A 25,513-nucleotide genomic window follows, 5' to 3' on the forward strand; every position below is an offset into this window, starting at 1 on the left:
AACAGCATAAAAGAAATTTATTAAGATAGCACTATTTATACAAGTTACTCATGCTAGAAAAAAGCATAAATGATACATGTAAACATTTGTTTACAGAATACTTGTTTTCCTTGTAAAGGTGCAAATGATCTTCAATGTAAACACAAGAATACCGACCTTTAGGGGGAAAGGGGCTTTTAAAAAAAGGTTTAATGACCCATTTATGACTGTAGTGTAATTTTTACTATATTCAAGCACATTAAAGTCTGAGTTACATGAATCAAACTATGAAGTTAAAGAACTTAAAATGTCAGCACTGCCTTTTTCCATCTCAAGAATTTACAGTCCTCCTACTCTTTTAAACCCAGATTTAGTAAAGTCCACAGTTAGATCAGGTGCAAAAGGTCATTCTTTCATACTCAATAGAAATTACAGTACAAACAGAACTGTTGAGTCTAGAGTTCCTCCTTCCTCTACCCCCACCCCTGGGTGCCTCCAGTTACTCACAGTGCCAGCAAACAGTCCTTCCCCTCCAAAATCTAATGAGCCTCATACCTTTCCCTGCTCTAACTATACACAGGCAAAGTGCACAAAAATCACTAAAAGGGAGGGCACCATCTCATCATGGTCTGGAATTCTAGACATAAGACAAGAGGGCAGCTGAGGTGGTGCTGGTCTAAGCCTTTTTCAGCAGGAAGGAGCTGGCTGCAGGTCTGCCCTTCCAGCAAGAACACAAGAAGTGAATGTCAGAATTAACATACGATACACCTGCACCCCAGCTTCAGACAAGAACTGATATCTAGCAGGCAACAGGAGGAAAAAGGCTTTTGTAAGTGAGCAGATGTTTCAAGGTTCACATACAGGGGAGTGGAGAGACAAAAGCTGAACTTTTGTACCATACACTGCACAGTAAAAAGGCATCGTTTTAAATCCTTTTCCCTCTCACCCGTTTTTGGGCACTTCACTGATTCAGTCGATAGATGAGACTTCCAGTTCTACTTCTTGCCTCCAGCAAGAGTTGAAAAATACTCAGGGCACCCATCCTCACAGCTCTCCTGTCCTCTATGAGACCCTAAATCATACCACAAGGGTTGGAACCACAACAGCTGGCAGGACGTGGCCCTGCCCAAACCACCAGCTGGTCAAAACACAAATCACACATATATACATATATATATATATATAAAATACATATATATATATATATATAAGCACACATATATATGTATATAAAAAGCTGGAACTATCGCTGTGAGCGACTCAAAGAAAATACATGATACAAATTAAATGAAAAAATAAATATACTCTGTGCACAGAAAAGCTTCTGTGCAAAAGGTGGCACCTTGCAGGTCAAGTACTTTTTTTGAAGCTCTCTGTAAATAAGGCAAAAGCAATGTTTTCTGTATCACGTTTCTCTTTCGCCCACCAAGCAGCTGCCACATCCACTGCTCACACAGCAGGAGGGGAAGCAGGAAACCCTCCTCCTTGCCAGACTCCCAGTACAGCATGTAGTCTCTACGTCAGCATCGTTTACGCTACAATAACTGTTACAGTTTGGTTTATTCAAAAAATGTAGACTATTTAGAAAAAATACGGACATAAGCAACACTTCTACTTTTGTCCAGTGGTTCCCTGGAGTCTGACAACGTGGTCTCCCGTTGGGCACATTCTCACAGAAGTCATTTTTGTAATTCCATAGAAAGAGTCACCGGCTCAAAGAGTTACATTGGATCTAGACCGTGCATACTAGAGCTGCAAAGAGGTCCAGTGTCAACAAGTCTCTTCAGTTTTTCTAGGAATGACAACCAAGGGGACTCCCTCCCGCTGGATGCTTACCATATATGGGATTCACAGTGTGTCATTTTGATAACTCCTACGCCTCCTCCCAGCCGCCGGTAGTTCATCCCACCGTACAACCTGCAAGGACAAGGTTTTGGGGTCACACTGGTTCACATCCCTCATGGAGACACCATGGGCACCAGCCCTTGGGAGCACAGTTTGGAGCTATCATGGAAAAAAACCCAACCAGCCCTGGTGAGCACACTTAGACCATCACCAATTTAAAGCAGACCATGAAGAAGTTCGGCAGCACATCTCACACACTTCCAAGGTAAACAGCTGTATTTTCTCAGGCCTTTCTCTCTCAAAACAGAAACTGCTTCTCCTTTTGACACTAGATTTGTGTTACTCAAGTAATGACTTCTTTCTCCCCATCTGAATACACAAGAAAACAACTTTGCGGGCTGTGGCTGATCTTGGGCTACGTTTTGGGTAACATAGGAGCAAGAGTAGGTTTGCTCCTCACAACTCAACTACTTTTATTTCTAATTATTTTAGTAATTTTATATTCTAATACCCTAAATTCAGCTGATTCAACCAAGATGTAATGCATCCCAAGCACCACCTGTTTATTGAAATGGTGCCTGCATTTCCTGTGGCTATCTGATCCCTGTAGACTCCAGCATCCTAATCACTTCAGCTGCATATTCCCATGGCTCAACAAACAAGGAGACATTCCTCCAGTGCTGCTTGAGACAGCCCTTCTCAGCAGGAAAGGGTTAAACTACTACTATTACTAGTAGGAATAAGGACATTAATTTCTCTGTATTCCCCACTCCTGCCAGATTACTACAGCAGCAAGAACACCCATATAAGTTTGAAACTAATTAGACTTGGGAATAAATACACAATGAATTGCTTTCAAGTATAGTTATGACTACAAAGGCTACTTTTCCTATTTTCTCAGTACATATTTTGGATCAGCAATTTAATATTATTTCTCTCAGCTTATACACCAGATGAAATTCTTCCAATTGCTGTCTTGCAGACTTAAGGGGATAAACATCAGAACTTCCCAGTGTTCTGTTTGAGCTCCTCCAAAAGGATTTGGAAATCACAGCCTCACCTTGAAAGCAAAATCTTAGTAGGCCAAATTCTACATCATGGCTGTGAGTTCCTTCTGCTAAGGGCAAGCTTAGTTTTACTGGGAAGCAGGAGAGACTCAGCCCAAAACAAAGACAAGGGGAATATCGGGATACTTTTCAAAATGTGATTCTGTCTTACACTTCCATGCAAGGCAACAGCCACAATGTGAGTGTTGTGCTGGCTCTGCCACACCTGAGTTCTTCCCTGTGGTGTGCATCACCTTTCTAGTTTGGCTGGGACAGCTCCAGCTGGGTGGCAGCAGCTCCAGCTGGATTTCACTACTGGGTTGTTTCCCAAACCCAACAGTTACCTCCACGTGTTAGCATCTGGATCAAACACCTCAATGGTCTTCAAGTACGTCGTGCCATCAAACCCCCCCACTGCCATCAGCTGCCCATTCACCACGGCGAGGCCAACCTGCAAAACAGCCATCACAGACAGCAGCTACTTAGCTGGGATGTCCTGAAAAGAAGGGCTAAAATGAAAACATCAATAAAAGGATTTAATAACCATGTTTGGTGAAAGGCAGTCTGCAGGAGAGGGTTGGGGTATTTTTCTTTAGGATGTGGCAGAAATAAAGTAACCTAAAAAATGAGACATGGAAAGTTAAATATATATCTCAAACTAGACAATCTCTTAAAGAAAAAGCAGAAGGTTCCCCCTGTTAACAGCTACAAGAAGTAGAACCATTTGAATGATAATAGATACATGAGAATCTAAACCTTTTTCATCCAAAACTTATGTTCTGGATTGAAATTCTTCCTCAAGTGTGACGTGCTGTGACTTCCAGCCCACAGCCTGGAACACTTACTTAAAGTAGAAGAAACACAGGTAAGCCCCTGGTCCCAAACCTCTCAGGCTGGGGTTGGACCACCTGTATATCACCTTGGCCCCCAGCCTTTCTGCTTAGCCATTCTGCAGAAGCACAAAATCACTGAAATGTCAAATAGATGATCACTTCCAGCAGCAAACATGTAGCATAACAGAGAAAGAGCAGGAACACAATGTAAAATGGTCCTCATTTTGGCTTTGAGGAAGTCAGGAGACTCAGGAGGGCTGCAGATACAGATGCCTCTGTTAAGCAGTTTCTACAGAAAGCAAATACAGAAGCAGCTGATAAAAAGTCAGTGTCTAATCAGTAGCTAAAACGAACAGTGTTGGACAGCGTACCATGTGCTTTGACAACTAATAAAAACATATTCTCTGCCTCCAAAACCAGTAGTTCCTCAAATTATGATTCATACTTGCCTCACCAGGCACTGAAATACTAACATACAGATAGAACTAATCCACTCTTTACTATATAATCCAATATCCAGTGATAAATATTCATAACATTTGCATGTGCCCAAACATGATGACTACTTAAAACACTGTGTTATTCTTCCGTTCACAAGTCCACAGAAAGCACCAAGATTAGCAGTTGATGAGAACATGCTGTCACTCTCCATACTCATAAGATTCAGTGAAGAGAGGCAACAAAGTAAGTGAAAGCCCAGAAACCCTGTTCCCACACACACCTCATGGCAATGAAAAAACTTAGAAGGCTGAAAATTTGTATCTAAATACATGCTTGCCCAATTCCCCAGCTTTTTCCTTGGAAAGTGGGTATTTTCGCCTCCTAATTCATCCAGAGAGACTCAGGTACTAATTTTGATAGGGTTCTTTAACAGTATCTCATACCAAGTGCAGCTATGTCACCAAGTAAAAAACTCCTCTGCTTCAAGCCTAAGTAGTTGACTCCGTACCAGGGACCAAAAATACTTAAATAGACCCTCAAATTACTCCATTTTCCCATCCTCAGGCACTTTAAACATCTGTCTAGGGCAAGACATGGCTACCACTTCATCCTCTAGTCTTGCTAGAGAGCTTTTTGCAAACCTTTGCCCTCACAGAGAGACCAGACACACAGAGAAATCAGAGGGAAAAAACCCCCCAAGCTGACACTCTACCCTGTGCTCTCACCACATGACCTTGTGTGGTATGGACAAGCAAACCAAGCCAAACTCACTCCGCTCCGCCGGGACGTCATGGCCACAACAGGAGACCACTGGTTGGTCCGAGGGTTGTATCTCTCGGCACTGCTGAGCTCTGTTGTATCATCCCTGCCTCCCACAGCATAGATCATGTCCTGGTACACTGCACAGCCCAGGTGTTTCCTCCTCGTCCCCATGGGTGCGATGGTGTGCCAGCGGTTCTCCTGGGGGTTGTAGCGTTCCACTGCGGAGGAAACGACACGTCTTTGGACAACAGGGCTGGCAGGCACTAGGGATCTGCACTTTTGAACCCTCATCCAAAGTCTCACTGTAAAGACACTACAATTTTCACACAACAAAGCTATGATGAACCAGTGTGTTCTCTCTTTTCTTCCACAGAACACTCGTTATTTTCTCTCCTGTCTCAATCGCACTCAGAACTTCACTCAAGAGGGAGCTGGCAATGCTACAAACTGACCCGCATTGCCATCTTGCAGCAGTTTTACCTTTGGCACCTTCCTTCCTGCAGCAGAAAAGGGCTGCTGCAGGAAAAAAGATGTGCTTGCAACTGCTATGCAAATAATCAAAGCATTGCATTCAGGACACACTGCCAAACGCAGCACTGAGAAAGAAAAATATGACATAAACAACTAGGCAATAGGGGCTTACAAGCCTGGAGAGTGAATTACTGTATGGCAAAATACTATTTAATAAAGAAAAAGCACCTCAAACTGATCACTAAAATATTCAACAGCCATCTGGGGACCCTAAGGGCAAACAGGACCTTGATAAGTGCTGACTGGAACTAAGGGACAGCAAAAGGCATACCAGTATTGAGAGGAGATGTTCCATCAGAGCCTCCCACAGCATACAGGAAGCCTCCTAGCACAGCCACTGCAACTCCCAGGCGCCTGGTGCTCATGGAAGCCACTCGAGTCCATTTGTTTTCTTTGGGATCATACCTGGCAAAAGAATAAACACCAGAGCTTAGTGAAGTGTTGACACCTTCACAAAGGGGCAGCAACACTGGCCTGGACTCGATGATCCCTGTGGGCCCCTTCCAACTCAGAATGTTCTGTGATTCTGTCATTCTCTCCAAACAAAAATCACTACAAGACCTGTATAGTTTCTACCTCCTCTCCAGCTTGTCTTACGTCAACCGCGCCTTACAACAGACCCTCTTTCTCCGTGTGCCCCACATCTTCCTCTTTTTATGTTCGTAATAAAAAGTACCTTTCCACAATGTTGAGACAAGAGACACCATCTTGGCCACCCACAGCATAGAGGTAGCCCCCCAGAACTGCTACTCCAACACTGGTCCTGCAGGTGCTGGTGGGGGCCACATCACTGCTCCACTGATTGGTCTTGGGATCATACCTGGAAAAAACAGCACAAATTACCTGTCTAGGTCTGCTTTAGACTCTCCCATGCTCAGGAGCTACTAAGGCTGTGAAACCTGCCTATCTTGAGCTTAAACTGCAACACAGCTCTTTGTAAGTTGCATAAAACCCCTGAAGTGCTATAATGCATCCAAGTACATGTTATTCTGGGGATGTTCAAACTGCAGCTTGAGATGATTCAAGCTGAGGATCAAAGGTTCAGGTTCCTGAGACAGCAGGTTAGCAGGGACTGGCTGGCATGTGGTAACTTGCAGCTATGCAAAGAGCAGCAGCCAGAGTTACCCTGCTCTGTGTTCTCTGCAGTTCACATGAGAACTCAGCCAGCACTGGGACCTGCGCTTCCAGATAAAAGATGAAGGAACCAGATGGACTTGGGAATCCGGAGACAAGGAGACATGGTGCATAGCAAGAAAGTGCAGGACGTGGGAGATGTTAGGCTAGAGTCATGACTTGGGAATATGGGAATATCCAAGAGATAGGTGGGAAGATGGGGAGGCCCGAGGAGGGAGGAGATATTTGCATAGCTCATTGGATTCATTACACAGTCAAGATTTAGAGTACTAGAAGATTTGAGTCATGATCTGAGTACAAGATTTGAGTCATGTGGCTTTTAGGCATGGGAATTGCCATATGCAGCTCCCAGAAACAGGAAGCTTGGTAAAACTTGTTTGACTTAAATCTTTCATAGGCCTAAAACTGACCTATTTTCCTTCTTCTGTCTTAGTGCCAAGGTTCCTTAATTCTCTAGTTGCCACTCCTCAATAAAATTTCAGGATCTTTCCCTCAACAACTAAGAAATGCTTACTGTAACCTCACCTTCCTCAATAATGCTAAAAACAAACCAGCAACTGCAAAGGAGGTTAACCAAGATCATCACTCCTCCCAACAATTATACCCAGACCCATCTCTTAGAGATTCCTGCCCTATTCCAAAGGCTATGGCTTGTCCCATTAAGCTGGGGATAACATGACACAAGCTGCTATGCATGAAGTCCCAGTTCAGCAGCAAAGCAACACGATATTGAGGGACTGTGCAAAGGGGGGAGGAAATATAGATCACACGTAACATAAATTTCAGGTTTTCAGCAGAACAAGAACACACCTGGCAAAACGAACTCATTTCTAAGAGGCTGCACCCAGGTTTAAACATTCAGAGTTAACATTCTGCACAGTGGCCTTGTGGAGACCTACCTTTCCACGCTGTTTAAATAGGAGGAACCATCGTGGCCTCCCACAGCATAGAGGAGATCGTCCAGAACACTGACTCCAACGCCACAGCGCCTTTTGCTCATGGAAGCCACCATCCTCCACTCGTTGGTCTGAGGGTCGTAGCGCTCCACGCTGGAAATCGCGTCCCCGCTACACCAGCCCCCCACTGCAACCAAACACAGGAGACAGTGCCATTCAAACACCCTGGGCTCACCCACTGCACGTGCTCCTGGCACAAATAATCCCCTCAGACTCTGCCAGCCGTGTGCCAGTAGCCCCATCTCTGAGTCATTCTGAGGTTTATAATTAGAAAGCAGAATAAGGTTTTCAGGAGCATTTACTTAAGTTCGGAAATTTGGTGCTGGCATTCACAGCACCAGAGAAATCACACAAGTAAGACAGACAAACCTCCAAATATTAATGCACAGGTCATTTCAGAAATATGTTGTGAAGACTGGCATTATGGGAACCCCACCACCAGAAAATCCTGCCTGGAGTCTCCTGGCCTAAGCCAGCAAGGATGATACACAGAATCATAGGATAGTCTGAGCTGGAAGGGACCCACTAGGAACAAAGTCCAACTCCTGGACCTGCACAGGACAGCCCCAAAGATCACACCACGTGCCTGAGAGTGTTGTCCAAGCGCTCCTTGAGCTCTGTCAGGCTTGGGGCTGTGACCACTTCCCTGGGGAGCCTGCTCCAGTGCCAGACCACGCTCTGGGTGAAAAACCTTTTCCTAAAACCTAACCTAGACCTCCTCTGACACAGCTTCATGCCATTCCCTCATGTTCTATCGCTGGTCACCAGAGAGCAGAGATCACAGCCTGCCCCTCTGGTTCCCGCTGAGATGAAACTCCAGGATGTGATGAAGTCTGTCCTCAGCCTCCTTTCCAGGTTGAACCAACCAAGTGACCTCAGCCACTCCTGTATGGCCCCTTCACCATCTTTGTAGCTCTCCTTTGGGCACTACCCACACACACCTGCAAAGATACACACCTGCAAAGAGCACCTCTCCACAGCGGATGGGTTTGCGTGGCCTAGTTCTTGGTCCCTGCATCAGCGGCCGCTCTTGGGGCAACAGCAGATAATTTTTAGCTTCATCCACGAGATCCCTGTGCCAGACAGGAAAATATCAATTCCTAAAGCTCACCCGCAGTCTCAGGAGAAGGTATGAATCAGAACTGATGGGAAGAGCAGCCAGCACTAGTCATGCTCTTCAGGTATTCACACATCACACAAGTGCATAAACAGCTCTAGTTAAAACTCACACTGTCACCTAAATACTCATCGGTTGCTTACAAGCCATTTACCCAGTGACAGCAGTAAACCAGTACCAATATTTGGCCAGAGTTAATAACAGATATCACCTGCTATAAAAAGACTGATAAAAAACTATGACAAGATATTTGTCAGGCTTGCTGTCCAAAAAACAAAACCCCAGTCTGCCTCAAGCTAAAACTTAACAATCAGTTGTTTTGCCTCCGAACAGAACAGGAGTTGGAAAGCACACAAATACATAATACACACACAACCAATAGATGGAGATAGTACCCTTTGGTGAATATTTTCTCCATCAGCTCTGGCCAGCTCACACTGTCCATCCATTCATGACTTGCCACCTGGACTAATCCTAATATTCCAAACCCTTGAATAAAACAAAAAAAGAACAAAAAAGTCCTCCTTCCCTCTTCAAGGGTGGAATTCCCCCAGTATGGATGCTTATTCAGGAAGAGAAGAGTTCAGCCTGTCCCCTGAACGTTTTTACAACAAGTACAAGATAAATTGTATGCTTTATAGATGACACAGAACTCTGCAGAGCCAGAAAGGTGAGACTCGTACCATAAGAGGGGGAAATGACAACTTCCCTGCATTAGCACTGTGGGAAAGAGCAGACTCTAATCCCAGAGTCCAATTCAATTATCAAAGTGCAGACATTTTACATAGAAAAGATACTTGAACTCTTACTGAGATCATCAAGAAAGCCATGTAAAAGCTAAGCTGTAATAAAAGGCCATGACTAGAGCGGGGAAAAAAAGGCAAAATGAAAATCAATACACTGAAAGGTCAAACCAACAGCCAAACTGCACACTTAAAGTTTGCTATTTCACAGAAAACCAGAAAGAAGAAAAACACTTCTAGGGCACACACTGACTATTATGGAAATAGAAAACACTTTTTCTTGCTTCTCTTCTCCTTCCAGTTGAAAAGATGAAATTGTGAGGCATCACCCACTTAGCACTGACAAGTCAGCACAGTTTCAGAGAACAACACAATCCAATTCTGTGAATCACTGAGGAGATTTACCGGCATTCCTCATCACTCTTAATTAGCGGATCAGAACCCACTGTACCCACAAGGAACTTGGGACTCAGCAGTGGCAGGCGGACATGCTGCAGGACCTGAAACACAAAACAGAACGTCAGTGGTGAACCACACATACCCACAGAGATGCAAGAAGCAAAACGGAAAACAGCAGAATCATAGAATGCTTTAAATCCCTTCCAACTCAAACATCATCTGGTTCCAATTCCCCTGCCACGGGCAGGGACTCCTTCCACTAGACCAGGTTGCTCAGAGCCCCATCCAGCCTGGCCTTGAACACTTCCAGGGATGGGGCAGCCACCGTTTCTCTGGACAACCTCTTCCAGTGCCTCACTATGCTCACAGGTAAGAATTTCTTCCTACTATCCAATCTAACCCTGCCCTCTGTCAGTTTGAAGCCATTCCTTCTTGCCCTGTCTCTCCTGGCCCCATCAGCTTGTAGGATCACCTCAGGTACTGGAGAGCCCAATTAGGTCACCCCAAAGCCTTCTCTTTTCCAGGCTGAACAATTCCAATTCTCTCAACCTTTCCTCATAGGAGAGGTGCTCTATCTTTCTAATCATCTTGGTGTTCTCCTCTGGACTTGCTCCATAGTGGTTAACAAATTTTGACAGACAGTTAATAGTTCCTGTGGCACACATGCATGGGCATTTACCTACCCAAAACCTGGCACTTCAGTTAAATACAGCTCATCTTACAGCACCTTTGCCTTTTCAATATACCAATTTAGATATCCAGCAGAAAATCAGTCTTTGAAAGGGGACAATCCACTGGATCTATTAACAGCTGAAAACAAGGTCACAGTTGGAAACCTTTAAAAAAATGACACAATGTCAATACATCTGCCTGAACACTAATTTAGTTAGTAGTTTTATCAACCACTTAGCTCTCTCAAACTTGAGTGGTATTGCAGAGTAAACGAACAATAAGTAATAACACTCCTTTCACAATGGTTTAGAATTTGGAGGTGTAAGCAGGTATAGACAGTTATAAAAGCATGAAGACCTGCCTTGAGAACAGCAGGTTTTTCCAGTTTGGTTTGTTTATTTAAAGCCATTTTCAAAAGCTTTCCAGTAAATAAAGTTGCATTTAATGTCTACTTCCAAAGCAGAAACACTGAGGCAGGCAGATGCTCACCTCTTTTGATCAGCCAGCCCGAGACTTCAGAGGCTTTGGGCTGACAGCTTTGTCAGAATGGGTTCTGCTCCATGAAATGCCTTGGCTTAGAGGAAGCACTGCATTCCAACAAAACCATTCTGACAAGCTCCATGAGGGCTGAGGCACAAATCAAGCAGCAGAGCTTAAAGATGCACTGCAAACCGAGACAAGCTTTTTCTTCTCCACTGTGTTTTTGATACAACACTCAAAGCAGTGCAGGCAGGTTTGTCTGGACAGACTGGAGTAAGCTAGTTTGGCAAGTTCCTACCTGGAAACAATCCACCAAATTCCCTATTTAAGGCTCTAGCCAGTGCAGCTTCCAGCCTAGATGAAGGGACAGTGCAAGCCACCTAACACAGGTGGGAGTCGGAGAGAAGTTCAGTGGCTCTGTGTGCATTCAGAACTGCTGTGGCACCACCCTGTGACCCCTCCTCAGTCTCCCCCTGGATAAAGCAGCCGGGAATGTTACTGTGCTCAGGATTACCTGTGGCAGCTGGGGTCTTCTTTCCTGAATGCTGTACTTCACCCAGGCCATCACAGCATTGAACACTTGCTCTTCGCTGCGCACATTTAACTCGTCGCTGGATATAATGTCTATGAGCTGATTGGCAGGAAGCAGCATGAACTCCTCACTCTCCATTACCTGGGAAAGCAAAAGAAGTAAGAAAGTAAGGACAGAGGCCAAAACACCAGAGCCACCACTCCAGCACTTCATGGACTAACCCAGTAATATGTCAAATACCCACGGGTTTCAATACCAGCATATGAAGGGTTTGCTGCACAGAGCAGACTGCAGTCAGTCCCTACCAACACAACAAGGGCACTTTTAGATGGGGATGCAAGAGACAGGGAATTTTGCACCAATTTTTTTTATAGGATGCTCCTAAAGGGTTAAACCACAAAACACACTGATCGGGTTTCAAAATTTAGGAAAAACAAAGCCCTTCTTTAAAATCAGTCTTCTTGTCTGCAGTGTCTAATATATAAGGCAGAAATAATACTGTGATAAATACGTGACTCAAAAGCTGTACTGATTCACAAGAAAACCAAAACAGTGCACAAAAAGAAGAGTCTCAAATAAGTTACCAGAGGCACTGCAGAGAACATGGAAAGCCTGAATGCTGATTTGTGGCAGACCAGAAAATACTTCAGGAGAGGGACTCATTTGATCCTGTCTCTTTGATTTGCTCTAAATATATACATGGAGTATGCACAAGTCGAGATGCACTAAAGAGGGAATCAGAGACTCCTGAGCCCCTAAGGACTGATCTCTTGTGAAATTCAAGCCACTGACAATCTGCAAACACATTAATTCCTTCAGCATCCAAGATAGCAACCAAGTTTCTCAGGAGGCTTTGGCTGCTGCTGGAGGACTGCTCACACAGCACAGAACAGAGCACACGTGAGTCACAAACGCTGCCTTGAGAGTTTGCACACAACCACAGCTCCTGCACAGACACAAGGTAGATGGGAAAGATGCAAGGACCAAAATAAAAACTGCAGAAATGGCTTGACTGATAACCACCAGTTTGGCTTCCCTACAAGCATCCCCAGTCTGTAGCGTGTAATCTCCCAGAGGTTCAGTGGCTCGTCCTTATCGTTTGCTACCACATTAGAATTCTGTGACTTATTTCATGATTTGCTGCATAAATTAAAGAAAAACATTCTTTGACACGATCATCTCAACAGCAGTCAGCTGTGCAGTCCTTTTAATTACCTAAAGAAGTTATTTAAGGGCACTGAACAAACATGCAGGAATTGCCAAGTAACTGACAACAGAAAATACTGGTAAAAAAGAACACAGCAGACAACAAGATCCAGACTTGATTCTTGGGTCCCACAAGCTTCCAGGGGCAGTAAGGGCCTCAACAAGGCTGGCCCACACACTGCTTAGGCCTTAAACTAAGAACTGGGTTGGTCATTAAAGATCTTTATCAGCATTTTTCCAGAGTCTTCTTCCCTTCTACAAGGACAAGTTTACGTGTAAACTTCACTCCAACAGTTTGTAATGCAGCCTCAGACTCTGAAAACAGCAGCTCTGGAAGTTTATGAGTTAAGGATGGTCATCCAGGCTCTTCCACCCTCACAAAACCCAGCTGCATTGATGGCCTCAAAACTCAAAGCACTGGAAGCACTTTAAACCAAGTTATTACTACCATGCAACTTGTTAGTTTACATAGTAAAACAAATCATTATTTAAAATGCTTAGGCTTATTTTGGCTTAATTATAAGGACACTCATAATTACCTGACTAATATTAATGATCTATTTGACTGACTTGCTTACTGAACAAGAATTGGATGGGTTTCATTTCCTCTGCAATATTCATGTGCATCACTGTTTTTACAGATAGAATAAATGTCAGACTATACAATATGGAGTGCAATTTTTGTCTCTCGATAAAAGCACAAGTTGTTCATCCTTAAGTGTATTTCTTTCCTTCACACAGATGTCAAGAGACCAAGCAAGAAAAAAAACCCACAAAGGCTGTTTTTGTACAGAGGAGTTGCTAATAGAACCATTTCACATTACATGCACAAGATTCACTAGGGGTTTTAGGCAAGAAATTAAATTGGGGGGAATGGAAAAATTGGAAAAACATTTTACCCAGAAGTTAATGATGTAATGCAGCAATACACATAAAAATTAATAGAACCAGAGGTTAGCACAGCAGAGGACACGAAGCAATTCAAACTGCATTCAAAGTAACTGCATGGGTTGGCCTGATGCCTAGTGCTTAGTATTTCACTTTGCCATCCAGGAATTTCCCATCTCTTGTTCCTATTTGCCAGCTTGGAGGAACCAGAACCATACAGCCTCAGCAGAAGAAGGCACATTTTTTTATCAGTTCTCAGCCTCCACAGTGGAGGATGGTTAAGTAGCCAAATCCTTGGCTTCCATCAGGGATTACCAATCCACTGTTCCGATGGAAAGCACTGGCAGAAGGAATACAATCCCAACAAGCAGCACCACTAACATTTTCTGCAGAGAAAGAGTGGAAGCAGAAGAAGTGGTTATTAGGGATGAAGAGCTGCAGAACTCCTGAAGCACTGAAGGGGACACCAAAACCTGCCCAGGCCAAAGAAATAGTGCTCGATTCCAAGCCATTGTTTTCCAGGGGCCGTGATTCAGTTAAGTCAATTATAATTTGCATCATCTATGAGGAAAAGTGTTTTTTTCAATCCAAAACTATTGCCTTTGTGTGATTTAGAAGGGATAAGGAAGACACTAAGTTGTCTTCAAGTGACTGCAAAAGAAAAGAAGCTCATAGCAAGCAGCTCTTAAAAGCCAGCTGTGTGTATTAATGCTAAAACATTTTAAAACAAAACTGTTAAGCTGTTAAAAAGTTATTTAGAGGCTTGCAAGCATGCCCTACTCATATAATAACAAATTCTAACCATTAAAATGACCAAGCACTGAAAATAAACAACCATCTGGTTACCATCTTGCTCCCCAAAAAAATGCAGAAGAAGAGAAGTGCAGAGCAAGCACAGAGCACAGGAAATGGCCACATAAAATGTAGGCTTTAGTGAAATCATCAAGTTCTACAAAAAATGAACTCATCTCAAACAGCAAATTCTATTTGATTAGAAAAGATGCATTTAATTGCAACTTTTAGAGTAAACTGATGTTGTGTCCACAGTTAGACAACAAGTATTGTGTTCACTGTGGCCAACAGTCACGTTTTGTGTTTGATACTGCTCAGATTTTTCTTAAGTTCAACCTGACTGAAATTAATACAATTCCAATTGGCTTCCTGCATGTCCAAGGAAAAAAAGACAGCAAGCTGCAATCACTCACAGCACTTACACACTGCTGCTTCTCTAGGGAAACTAAATCAGCATCAGGAGTCAATACTGGAGTTACTCCCTTTGGAAAGGATCTACCTGCGAAGCTGGTGGGAAGAGATTTCTCCACATCAGGTTACCTGTTCCAAGGATAGCAGAGGGCAGTTTCTGGAAGAGGCAAGAGATGAATCTCTCTAGCAGAGGACCCAACCTTCATGCTGAGCACACTCCTACAGAGTAGCTGCTTCCAAAACATACACAAATTCCTGCCCTTCCTACCAGGGCTCAGGAAAGACACTACTTAAGGGTTAGGCTCCTTTATGTATTCGGGTGTTACAGTTCAGTAAAGATCCATCTCTTGACTATTGCTCACAGAATCCTAATTGTTATGCTGATCCTTCCCTGAACCAGCTGCTGGTATCTTTTTTCCCCAAAATATCATCTAAGCAGAATTAACAAAGGATGAGATTTGAGTATATAAAGGTCAGCTACAATATTACACATCTGAATTACTTTCAGACAACTTCTGCTGAATAATAGATGCCAAATCCTAGTTCTGCTCCAGCAAGGGAGTCAAGGTCTCCACTGAGGCAGCTGTGTGCCCCCCATACACCCACTTTTCCAATCCCAGAGCTCAACATCAATTTCTTTGGTTCTACTGATGTGTTTTCCTTACTTTAACACCTGTCTGCCCTCCAATCATGTAGAATCCAGAACACTTCTGAAAGAGGAATGGAATGTCATACCACTGTGCTGCCATGTCAGATCCAATGCCAAATCCAACTGCATCCATGACCCTGCCTCTCATGTAGCACTCATCACACAACTCTCAGAGAAGAAATGCTGTGGATCATATACAAACCATCAGTACAACGCAGTCCTACAGTACCTCTGCCCTCTTTCTTCCCCACCTAACATCTGGCACCCATCACTGTTAGGGCACAGAGCAGATGTAAAGGCAGGATTTGGAAAGAAAGACAAAATGAGTTGCTCAAAGCTCTCACAGGACACATTGAGACACTTTACCCCATGACTCCAGCACACCAGCTTCTTACCTCCTGGAAGTTATGCTGTGTGAACTTGTCAGCGATCCTCAGCAGTTCACGGCACGAGTGAGTGTCAGCAAAAGCTCGGATGCCCAGGCAATTGGAAGGGTCCAACTGTCTCTTAAGGAACTCGCAGCAGGCCTCCTGGATCTCGGCCAGCTGGAGAAGGCAAGCAGCAGGCAACAAGGTCTGGACATTCCCCTCTTCTACAGTGATCTGAGAGGTGTAGGCAAAGTCGATCAGCAGTTCCATGGCCCTCTCGTCGATGTCCCTGATCACGACCTCCGTCTGCCGGGACTCCGCCAGCTCCCCGGTGAACATGGCTCGGAAGTAGGGGCTGCAGGCTGACAGGATCACCCTGTGGGCGTAGATCTTCTTGGCGCCCACTACCAGCACCACATCGCACAGCTCCCGGTGCTTCCGGAGGAGGTTGATGACTTCCAACGTCTGCCGGGGGTGCTTGTCGGAGATGTAGGGCATGCGAGCGGGCTGCGGCACCCCCTCGGGCAGCTTGTTGGGATCTCCGAGTGTGCAGCGGCTGGTCACGTCCATTCCGGTCTCTCCTGGCCGAGTGCTGGTACACCTGCAGCGCAGGAAATAATAATACAGCACCATCGTCAGCGAGCCCAGCACCGACCGAGCACCACAGCCCTGCAGCTCGCGCCGGTTACGAGCACAGAAACCAGCAGTGCCCGCGAGTCCATGCTGGAAAACAGGCACGTGATCACATGAAAGAGGAATCCGTCCCAGACCCAAGCTTGCTTGGAAGTAAACAAAAGCCAACTTGCAACAGGCTTCTGTTTATAGCTATTTTTATATGCTTTCTATGACACACCGCTGTAATATCCAGCTATGCTCACATATTTATGAACTGAACCTCGCAGTAGCCTTGTGTGGTGGAGAGGCATTATCCCCATTTCAGAGAGTGACTCAAAGCAGAGATCAGCTGACTTGCCCACCATCACTTGAGTTTTCTTTGACAGAGCTGGAGATGGATTTTCACTGCAAAGAATTCCAGCTCCATGATTTAACCAAATTTCTCTGTTCTGCTACCTACGTTTTTAATAGGGTCGCTCATCACTGTAATATCTGAACACACTAAACTGCCTCACAGACTTCAGTAACTTAAGATGGTCTGCAGCCTACCATGAGTATCTTTCAGGTTCACAGAATACCCATTTAATCACCACCTTTTCAGTTATTTTTGAATTATGGAGGCTCCTGCCTCAATCCACCTTCCCTGAAGGTTAATCTTTCCCAAGAATGGCAGAGTAAGGACTACAGAAGGAAAACGGGATTATCAGACCAAATAGTTGAAACAATCCAAGTGTCCACAACTATCAGCCTATCAAAAAAAGAAGATAATAAAGTCAGGATGGTAACTTCAGAGATGAAGAATGACTTAAGAACACATAAACTAAATCACTGGCACAGAGTAGGAAAAATGTTCTAGCTAACTGATGTCATTCTTTATGGCAGTTCAGAGATGTGAGTGATAAAGGAAAGGTACCTGAAGAGATGTCAGCTCTGCCACAGCTTAAGTGCAATATCCTTCTGCCCAGCAGCACAACAACGCTGACAGATCATGCTTCACAACATGTATGCCACAACTCCAGAAAACAGGAGCCCTTCTGCAGTTCTGCAGGGATGAACCAAGATGGCACATCCCTGACCTCATTTTGCACAAACATCTGCCTGCACCCCAAGCTTCACTGTCAAGTCATGACTGTGCTAAACAAGAGAATTAAACCAAACTTTACTTTCAGCAATCAGACTAAACAAGCAGATCAGCACTCACATAACTGAGATGCCGTTTTGCACGTTCCAAGCACGTGTGAATTTCTGCCACGTATCATACACAATTATTTAAAAAGCTGCACCAGCACCAGTGAAATATCAATTACTAGGAAAACAAAAGAAAATCAGGAAACTGTTGCCTCTTCCCATGCCAAAGGAAAACCATGACTTAGAGCAATAAAAGTATATTGAGCAATATATCAGAATACTGATGGTTTATGGCTGTTGGAGATCTACTGAAAGACCCAATACGTGCTGTCTCTACTACCAGCTTCTCTGGTGCACTGGCATATGTGAGCTGTCACTGCCTCACTTTGTTCATATGAAGAGTTAAAAGGAAATCTAGCTTGGCTTTGCCATTGCTCAATGTATTTTGCAGCAGGCTTGAAGGAAAGAATTAAAAAAAAATAACTTGCATCTTTTCCTCTCATTATTATGTCAAATGCACTTTCTAACCACAGGGAAACCAGTCTCTTTGCAGCAGCCCAAATTATTCACTTGAATCTTAGCCTGTTTTCCCATTCTCTCCACACCCTCTCCTTGATCATCATATTCAGATGTTTCAGACCATTACCTCTCCCTCATATCTTAGTTACACAGATCCAGCTGGGCCTCCCCTCTGGGTTTTGCTGCTTGCTCCTGCTCAGCCTCTGCACCTTAAATGCCTTGGTTTTTTTATCCCTACTCCATCTTTTTTACATCCATCACCGTTCTCCTTTCCTGACACCTCTGACAAATCCTCCTGCTGTTATACTGCTCTCGCTCTCCTCCACCCACTCTTGTCCCTCACAACCTAAATTCACCTTGTGGGGTTTGACAACCCTTTTCAAAGCTCTGCCAAGTTCCCCACAAACAATGCAGCTAAGACCCCTTAGCAGCAGCATACATAAACCAAATTTAATGGTACCTCTAGAAAAATCTTGGGTGAACATTAATTTACCTAATTGGCTTAATTTCATAGTCCTCAGCAGCCAAGGCCAGAGGGTAAATAATTTAATCCCTCTACCAAGAAAGGGAGAAAGGTGGTGACAATCACTCCCCTGTAGAGTTTAGCTCTTGCTAAGCAAGCCAAGTGGATTTCTTTGTGCAACAGGGGTTTGAAACTACGTCAAACCAGGAGAAAAAAAGGAAAAAAATAAGAGCTCTATTAAGACACATGTTACTAGAATTTTGGACAGTTTGTCTTGACCAGGCTGTCAGTCAAAGCATCTAAACACAGAACAGGCATTCTTCAAATAAAACCCCATTTCACATAATTACAGATGACAGGACATGGCACACATCCAGGACAGGACATTCTTTCATAGAATCAAAGAATATGCTGAGCTGGAAGGGACCCATCAGGATCATCAAAGTCCTACTCCTGGCCCTGCACAGGACACCACAACAACCCCACCATGTGCCCAAGAGTGTTGTCCAAATGTTTCTTGAGCTCTGGCAGCACTGGGGCTGTGACCACTTCCCTGTAGAGCCTGTTCCAGTGCCCAACCACCCTCTGAGTGAAAAACCTTTTCCTGCCATCTAACCTAAACCCTGTAGGTTTTCCTCAATGACAAAAAGAGCCCTAAAGCAGATCTCAAAGAGCTTTTTAGACTGGCACAGGATCCAAGTAGAGAAAGATGAGATTAAGGCTATGCTGCCACAAGGAATACAGAGAAGCCTGCCAATCCCACCACCCAAGACTCCTTGCAGAGAGATGGGATGCACCATCTTATGCCACATGATTACTTGGCCAGTCCTAGTCCTTCCTAGCCAGGACAGAACAGGATTTTTCTGCTTAAATGAGGCCCTGCTGAACACTCTAAGTAACTGAAAAGGAGTCTGGTTAATAAGAATTGGAGCCATTCCTGCATTGTTCCCATCAGCATTTATCTAAGAGCCTGCACTGTATCCAGCCTCCTTCCTCCAGGAGAGAAACTGCTGGTTAATGATTAAAGAAAATTGAATGGACAGAAAAAAGAGTAATAATCAAATCAGAACTCCTGATTCATCCATAACTTATCTCTGGGTAATGCAGAAGCTAGTGATCAATGGACTTAGGAATTTCCACACTGGATCAACCCAGATGTTTGATGTTAAGCACGGTGGGTTGCTGTTATACACAGCCACAGAAGTGTGAATGGAAAGGACAATGTCTGATGGCATGTGCCTCCACGAGGATAATAAATCCACTGCATTATGTGTGCATTATGCATATATATGCATAGAGAATGAAATGATGAGTCAGTAGCTTAGAGGTGTGAAAGACAGAAGGCAGCACTTGATTCTCACATGGCAGGGGAGCTGCCTCCCCCCCACATGCAGAGCTCAGAGCTGCTCCTGAATACTCGAGGTGATTAAGGAGGGCTGAGGAGCAGGATCGGAGAGGAAATGTGTATGCAAGGATAAAAGATTCACACCCAGCTATGCAGATATTCTGGGATTAGCTTCCATCAAAATGCAAGGCTGGGGAAATCAGCAAATACAATGGGATTAAGAAAGGGCTGACAAAGGATCAGTTTTTGTAGCACACTGCTGAGAAGTACAAATGGGAGCACAGGCAGTCTGCAACACTAAGTCAGCTAAATAAACAGCCTGCTCTGCCTCCATTTTATTCCGCTATGCCAGTTCTCAAAACTTCATTCGTTTACACAGGCATCTATGAGACATCCATCCTTGCAGCAGCTTCTTCCAAAATTCAAAAAAATACCTAATAACACACTACTGTGTGTTACTGTGCTCTACTGTCATAGGGCACTTTCAAATCTGCTTTTTTTGCTTATGGTAATGTACATTTTAGCATGAGACTATGAGCTGGCTTTAACACAGTTCAAGAGAAAACAACAGGGTGACTTAAGGCCTATGAAACAGAACAAGTCTCAGGCTAAAAACATCAACTGAAATCCAAAAATCATACATTGCTGTAGTGGGTTTCAGTAGCAAGAGATTTTAGTAGCAAATAAAAACAACAAACCAAACCAGTAGCGATATCTTTCAATGCCTTGCTTTGAAGTTAACACATACGCAAAGGAAATATTTCCTATACTCATTACAGAACTTCTAGAACAAAGTCCTTTGATTTGGCCCAGCCTTTGGCAACAAAAGTCATCACCACAACACCGCCAACTAAGTAAATGGAAATGCTTTATTGTGGCAATCATCACTCTAGGAATTAGTTAGCTAAAAGTTTGATTATTAGTAAAAATACCCTGATTCATTTTCTTGCCTAACCAGCAAAATTTCAGTATGCTTTCTCAACAAAGTTAAGCAAACAAGCAGATAAACCTGCCTGCAATATTATTTTATTTTACAGAAAAGGAGAACATCTGGTGTACTTGTTCCTATTTACATTGTTTAGTTTGATATTCACTGACCAAGCCCAGAAAACTGTTCCACTAATGAGGATGCCCATACTCTGAAAGATGAGATCACTGTTGGAGTCTTCCAAAACCTTCCTGAGCCTTTTCTACTTTGTTTTGAGCAAGAGTTATGTCCAAGCAGCTGGATAACTTCCTGAGTGCACACGAGAGCCCCAAGTGCAAGATCAGGATCAGAAGCCTCCTTCCTATAGCGGAGTCTGGCTGCCTGTGCTCAAGCCAGCCCCTATATAGCACTGCTGAAACCTGGGAAAAGGCTGCCAGGAAAAAGCTGGTGAGAAAGAGCCGGGAGAGCCTCCCCACTTTGCTTGGGGGCTCCTCAAGCCCTCATGCCTATGTTAAAGACATGTTTGCACCTGACTGTGCACCCCACTGATAATGACCTCCTGAACTGGCCTCCTGTCTTGATCTCTGTCCTTCCTCATCCCTACAGACTTGCCTGAGGAGTATGGGACTCTTGGCTGACCCTGAATATCAGATCTGCTCTGCCCCTGTTTGGGTGCTGCTGCAGGACCATGTCCTTCACTGGAGAGGTCCCCACTGCCTTGCTTTTACCTTCAGCAAAACCACATTCTCCTGCTTCCCCGACAGTGAGCAAGAATAGCCTGTCCCAACTTTCCCTTCATTCCTAATGCAAGACACATCCTGTTTGAGCATCAAAGCATTTTCTCTACTATAATCTTGACAGGAATAGCTGGAATTCCTTGTCTGTTCAAACTGTACTTCCCACCCTCTGAATGCATTTGATACCATCTCACTGTGTTTACTAACCCAGTACTGACCAAGCCTCCCTCCCCTCTCTTTGCAGTACTTCCCAGGACCCTCCCATGGCACGTTAAATGGCTGCAGAGCCCGGAGTAAAAGCATAAAAGGAAGTGCTCTGCCATCTGTTTAGCTGGACTTCATAGGAAGATCTGAGCCCGAAACCCAATCGGAAACCTTTCATCATTTTCTGCTAAGACACGCAGCAAAAGAACAAACAGAAATTTTAACAATCCACACAGAGGCCCTTAAAACACGCAAACGTATTCAAGAAATGAATATAGAGCACGATACATAGATGTGCCTGTCAGGCCAGACTGCAGCAATAATAAAAAACCAACCCTCTACTTCTTCAGCCCTGTGCTGTTGCCCACCACTAAAACTACCCAGTCCGAGTGACAAACAGAACTTCCACTATAGCAAGTCCAAGATCACAAACTCAAAAAAAGATACACGAACTTCAGCACTTTAAATCTCTGCCTCAGTGCGACACGCAGAAAACAGCAAGCATGAAAATAAATCCAGAACTACAATTTCTCCACAAGGAACATGAAAAACAGAGTACAAGAAAACAAGAACACAAGCCAAGCTAGTCACCAGTTTTATGTCACTTTGCAAAAACATTTTGATAAATGGAGCACAACATAAGAACCCAAAGAGCTGTGGGCTTACGTTGGTTAAGATTTAAACAATCTCCATTGTAGAAGACTAAGATGGACGAGAACTCATCTGCTGTTTAATCTGTCTTGGAGAAAAAGGAATTCACTGTAAAAGTCACATTGCCTAAACCACATCTCTTATCTTGGCAAAAGTATTGAACAATACTTTGCCCCAGCGATGCCCATATCATGTCCCAGGGTTTACTCATTAGCTTAACTGCAGCAGCAGCACAGTCCTTTTTTGTTGCGCTTGAGAAGTTCATTTAATTAAACAACACCATGCCATTCTTCAAGGGCTTAAATGAGTATTTATTTATTTCCTCTTTACACAGAACGGAGGCTAATGGTTTCTGCAGCTAAAAATGCTCTGTATATTCATCTATGGTTAAAATTCTTGCCCTCTCTTACACGACTGTTTACAGAATTACTCATTATAAAGTTTTCCTTCTTTTGACATCCCAAAGAGCACAGACTAAGCAAAATGCATAAGTTGACTTCATTTAGAGGAGAAGAACTTCAGCTTCCACCTAGCCTGCATCACGTACAGAAATATATTTGCTGTTAAGTTCTGTCGTGGGATTGCCATCAAATAGTGAAAAGCAACTAGAACTAGCAGGAAACCCTGTTTGCAAACCTGTCACCGTGCTGAATTACTGTGACAACTTTTTCTATATAAGATAGATAATGTTTCTGACATAACCACAGCAAGAACTCCCCTGAATTAAACTTCAGCTGCATCTCCAGCTCATTAGAGCTGAGGCAGCTGGCACCTATAATTAGAAAAGGAAATCTCCTTTTCACCCAAGACCTCACCCATCAAACTCCCTCAGTTAAGAGAAAAATAATGCCCCTTGGAAATCAAGTTTAAATTTATTCCCAGGCAGATTATTTTATACAATTTGAATACCTAAGTAGTTAAACAATGAATTTCAAATATGACAGTAAATGGGGGAAGTAAAAGGGGGGTAGAGAATTACTATAACTTGTGTTCTATACTCTTCCTTAAAGACATCTGGTCTTGTAAATATTGAAAACTAAATCCATTGAAGTAAGGACTAAGGAGGAATGATTTATATTCTAGTTCTTCTAGCCAAGCTTTTAAAAAAAAAAAAACAAACAACCTAAAACCAAACAACATTTTACAGTCTAAGCACATATGATACCAACTCAAATTGTTTATTGTATCTGGATAAGAGGAGAACAATTGTTTTTTGTATCTTACCTGCGCATTGGCTTTCCGTCCATGCACCGTGAAGAGAAACCTTCACCCTACACTTCAAGACCTGGTGCAAAAGAAAAAGAGAAATAAAAGGTGATTCCTGAAGCAAGAGAACCCTTTTCCCCCCTTTTCAGTCTGCCTCAGACAACAGAACTGACCACAGCCATGTACTAGTGTGCCTTCAAGCTCTTATCCAGCTATAAATTCACAGCCCAGATTAACGATGCCTGGATTGCAGAGAATAAAGCAGAAAACATCAACAGCATCAAAAATATTTTCACCACAGCTGCATAAAGATTCCTTAGGCAAATGGAACACACACATCATAAAGTCAGCAAACTGCCTGCCTCCCTGAATCCTTAAAACTGTTCTACCAAAGGAAAAAATATCTGAAGTAACAGGATGCTCACTCTCACTCCTTGCTCAGAGCCAGGAGGTATCTCTCCCTCGCACATTTAGCAGAGATTTAAGGCAGGCTGGCACCTAACAAACAGCACAGCCCTGCTCACCAGCTACGCTGCAGAGCCAGAATTTGATAGAAGATAAAACTTGTGTCTGGAAACTGAAGATAACTGTGCCCCAGAGGTAAGAGGGATGCTAATAATGGTACTACATCTGCAAAGATTAATGACGCTGCCTGACGCTTGCTACACTTCCACTCCAAATATTCATTTTCTGAGACCAATAACAGTTGCAAACTGCACAGGCCTTTCATATTCAACCACTAACTTCTAATTCTAATGTAAATTAACCCTTTTTACTAGGGCATCACTTGTCCCAATTTCATTTTCAATGACTATTCACTTAGGAATAAATTTAATTTAGTTATTATTTAAAGCAAGAAGCCTAAATTTTTGTCAAAAAATAAATCTATTAACAGAACAGAAAGGTGTTCTCCTTCCACACTGATAATCACTAACCTCTTCCCATCCAAATAGGGAGTGAGAGATGGGAAACCACTCAAACTGTGGGAAAAGCAATGACAGCATGAGAATGAATTAATTCTTAAAACAAACAGATGTAGCAGTTAAAAGAGAAAAGCTTGAATTTAGGAAGAATAAGAGCATATTTGGAAGACAGAGATTGCCAGATTGGAGCCCTGCATCCAGCAATAAACGAAATATTTTTTGCACAATTCAAATTAAACTACAAAATTGTTATAGCTTTATTTGTCTATGTGAAGAAGCACCTTATTTTACACGCAACATTCTCTAGGTACTTTATCCCAGACACACAACCCGTGCAGTTCGCCAGCTAATGAAGAATAAGCTCAGACTTGCTGCCTGCCACACTTGCAAATTACTCAGGTTCGTACTTCCCCGCAAATAAAGAAAGGCAATTCCTCCCGGTCAGGGCACCGCATACCAATTTAAACCCGAGCTCTGGCTGCCCAGCCAGACGGAGGGGCTCCCGGAAAACCGAGCCTGCCCGCATCCCAGCGCGGGGAACACCGCTGGAAGCGGCACCTCCACCCCTCCCGTGTGCGAGCACGCAGGATCCGAGCACTTTGCACATGGAAGGGAACGCGGACCAGGCTATTCTTAGCCAACCGATTGCATCAGATTTAATCCCCTTAAACCCACATTAAAAACCCGAGCGGGGGGCTGGGGGGGATCGGGGGGGAAACAACAACGACAACAAAAAAAAGGCATTCGAGCCGAGGTCCTTGGCGCTGCCCGCGGGGCAGCAACAGGCTGGAGGGGCGGTTTTCCCAGCACAGCCCGGCCCGGGCTCTCGGGCTCCCGCGGGCATCACTCGGCTCTCGGCGGCAGCTCCTGCGCGACGGGCACCGGGGGCAGGGGCGGGCGGGGAGCCGACCCGCAGCGCGCAGGGACCGGACCCCGGCCCAGGGACCGAGCCCAGCCGAGCCGCGCACGCCGCCCCAGCGCCGGGAGAGGCGGGCCCAGGCCCCGGCGGT

The 25,513-nt window shown here is 44.1% G+C and overlaps 1 protein-coding gene across 3 annotated transcripts; it reads right to left on the bottom strand.

The window, feature by feature from the left end:
* KLHL20 (kelch like family member 20) lies at nucleotides 1-23,863 on the bottom strand. 3 transcript variants are annotated; one of them, XM_027694860.1, is made up of 13 exons: nucleotides 23,767-23,861; nucleotides 23,599-23,659; nucleotides 15,812-16,385; nucleotides 11,453-11,611; nucleotides 9,793-9,887; nucleotides 8,485-8,600; nucleotides 7,471-7,654; nucleotides 6,114-6,257; nucleotides 5,709-5,842; nucleotides 4,916-5,124; nucleotides 3,215-3,321; nucleotides 1,816-1,896; nucleotides 1-1,731 (listed from the first exon to the last, which is right to left on the bottom strand). In XM_027694860.1, the coding sequence occupies exons 2-13, from the start codon at nucleotides 23,619-23,621 to the stop codon at nucleotides 1,701-1,703; spliced, it is 1,857 nt and encodes a 618-aa protein (XP_027550661.1). In that variant the 5' UTR covers nucleotides 23,622-23,659; nucleotides 23,767-23,861; the 3' UTR covers nucleotides 1-1,700. The 3 variants fall into 3 exon arrangements, with proteins under 3 accessions (XP_027550661.1, XP_027550662.1, XP_027550660.1); XM_027694861.1 differs by having other exon boundaries at nucleotides 1-1,896; nucleotides 23,767-23,863; XM_027694859.1 differs by lacking the exons at nucleotides 23,599-23,659; nucleotides 23,767-23,861 and having other exon boundaries at nucleotides 15,812-16,417.
* Nucleotides 23,864-25,513: the final 1,650 nt, after the last annotated feature.

This window comes from Neopelma chrysocephalum, unplaced genomic scaffold (assembly GCF_003984885.1).
Source record: "Neopelma chrysocephalum unplaced genomic scaffold, ASM398488v2 Primary Assembly neopelma1_98, whole genome shotgun sequence".
In the NCBI taxonomy this organism is placed as follows: Eukaryota; Metazoa; Chordata; class Aves; order Passeriformes; family Pipridae; genus Neopelma; species Neopelma chrysocephalum.

What these genes read in the sequence shown, in the direction of transcription:
- KLHL20 (XM_027694859.1), bottom strand. Translation starts at nt 16,417, where the DNA reads ATGGTGCTGTATTATTATTTCCTGCGCTGCAGGTGTACCAGCACTCGG. An exon ending in CACAGCATAACTTCCAGGAG is followed by an intron (nt 11,612 to 15,811) that starts GTAAGAAGCTGG and finishes TTGCTTTCCCAG; the next exon opens with GTAATGGAGAGTGAGGAGTT. An exon ending in AAGAGTGATGAGGAATGCCG is followed by an intron (nt 8,601 to 9,792) that starts GTAAATCTCCTC and finishes TGTCTGGCACAG; the next exon opens with GGATCTCGTGGATGAAGCTA.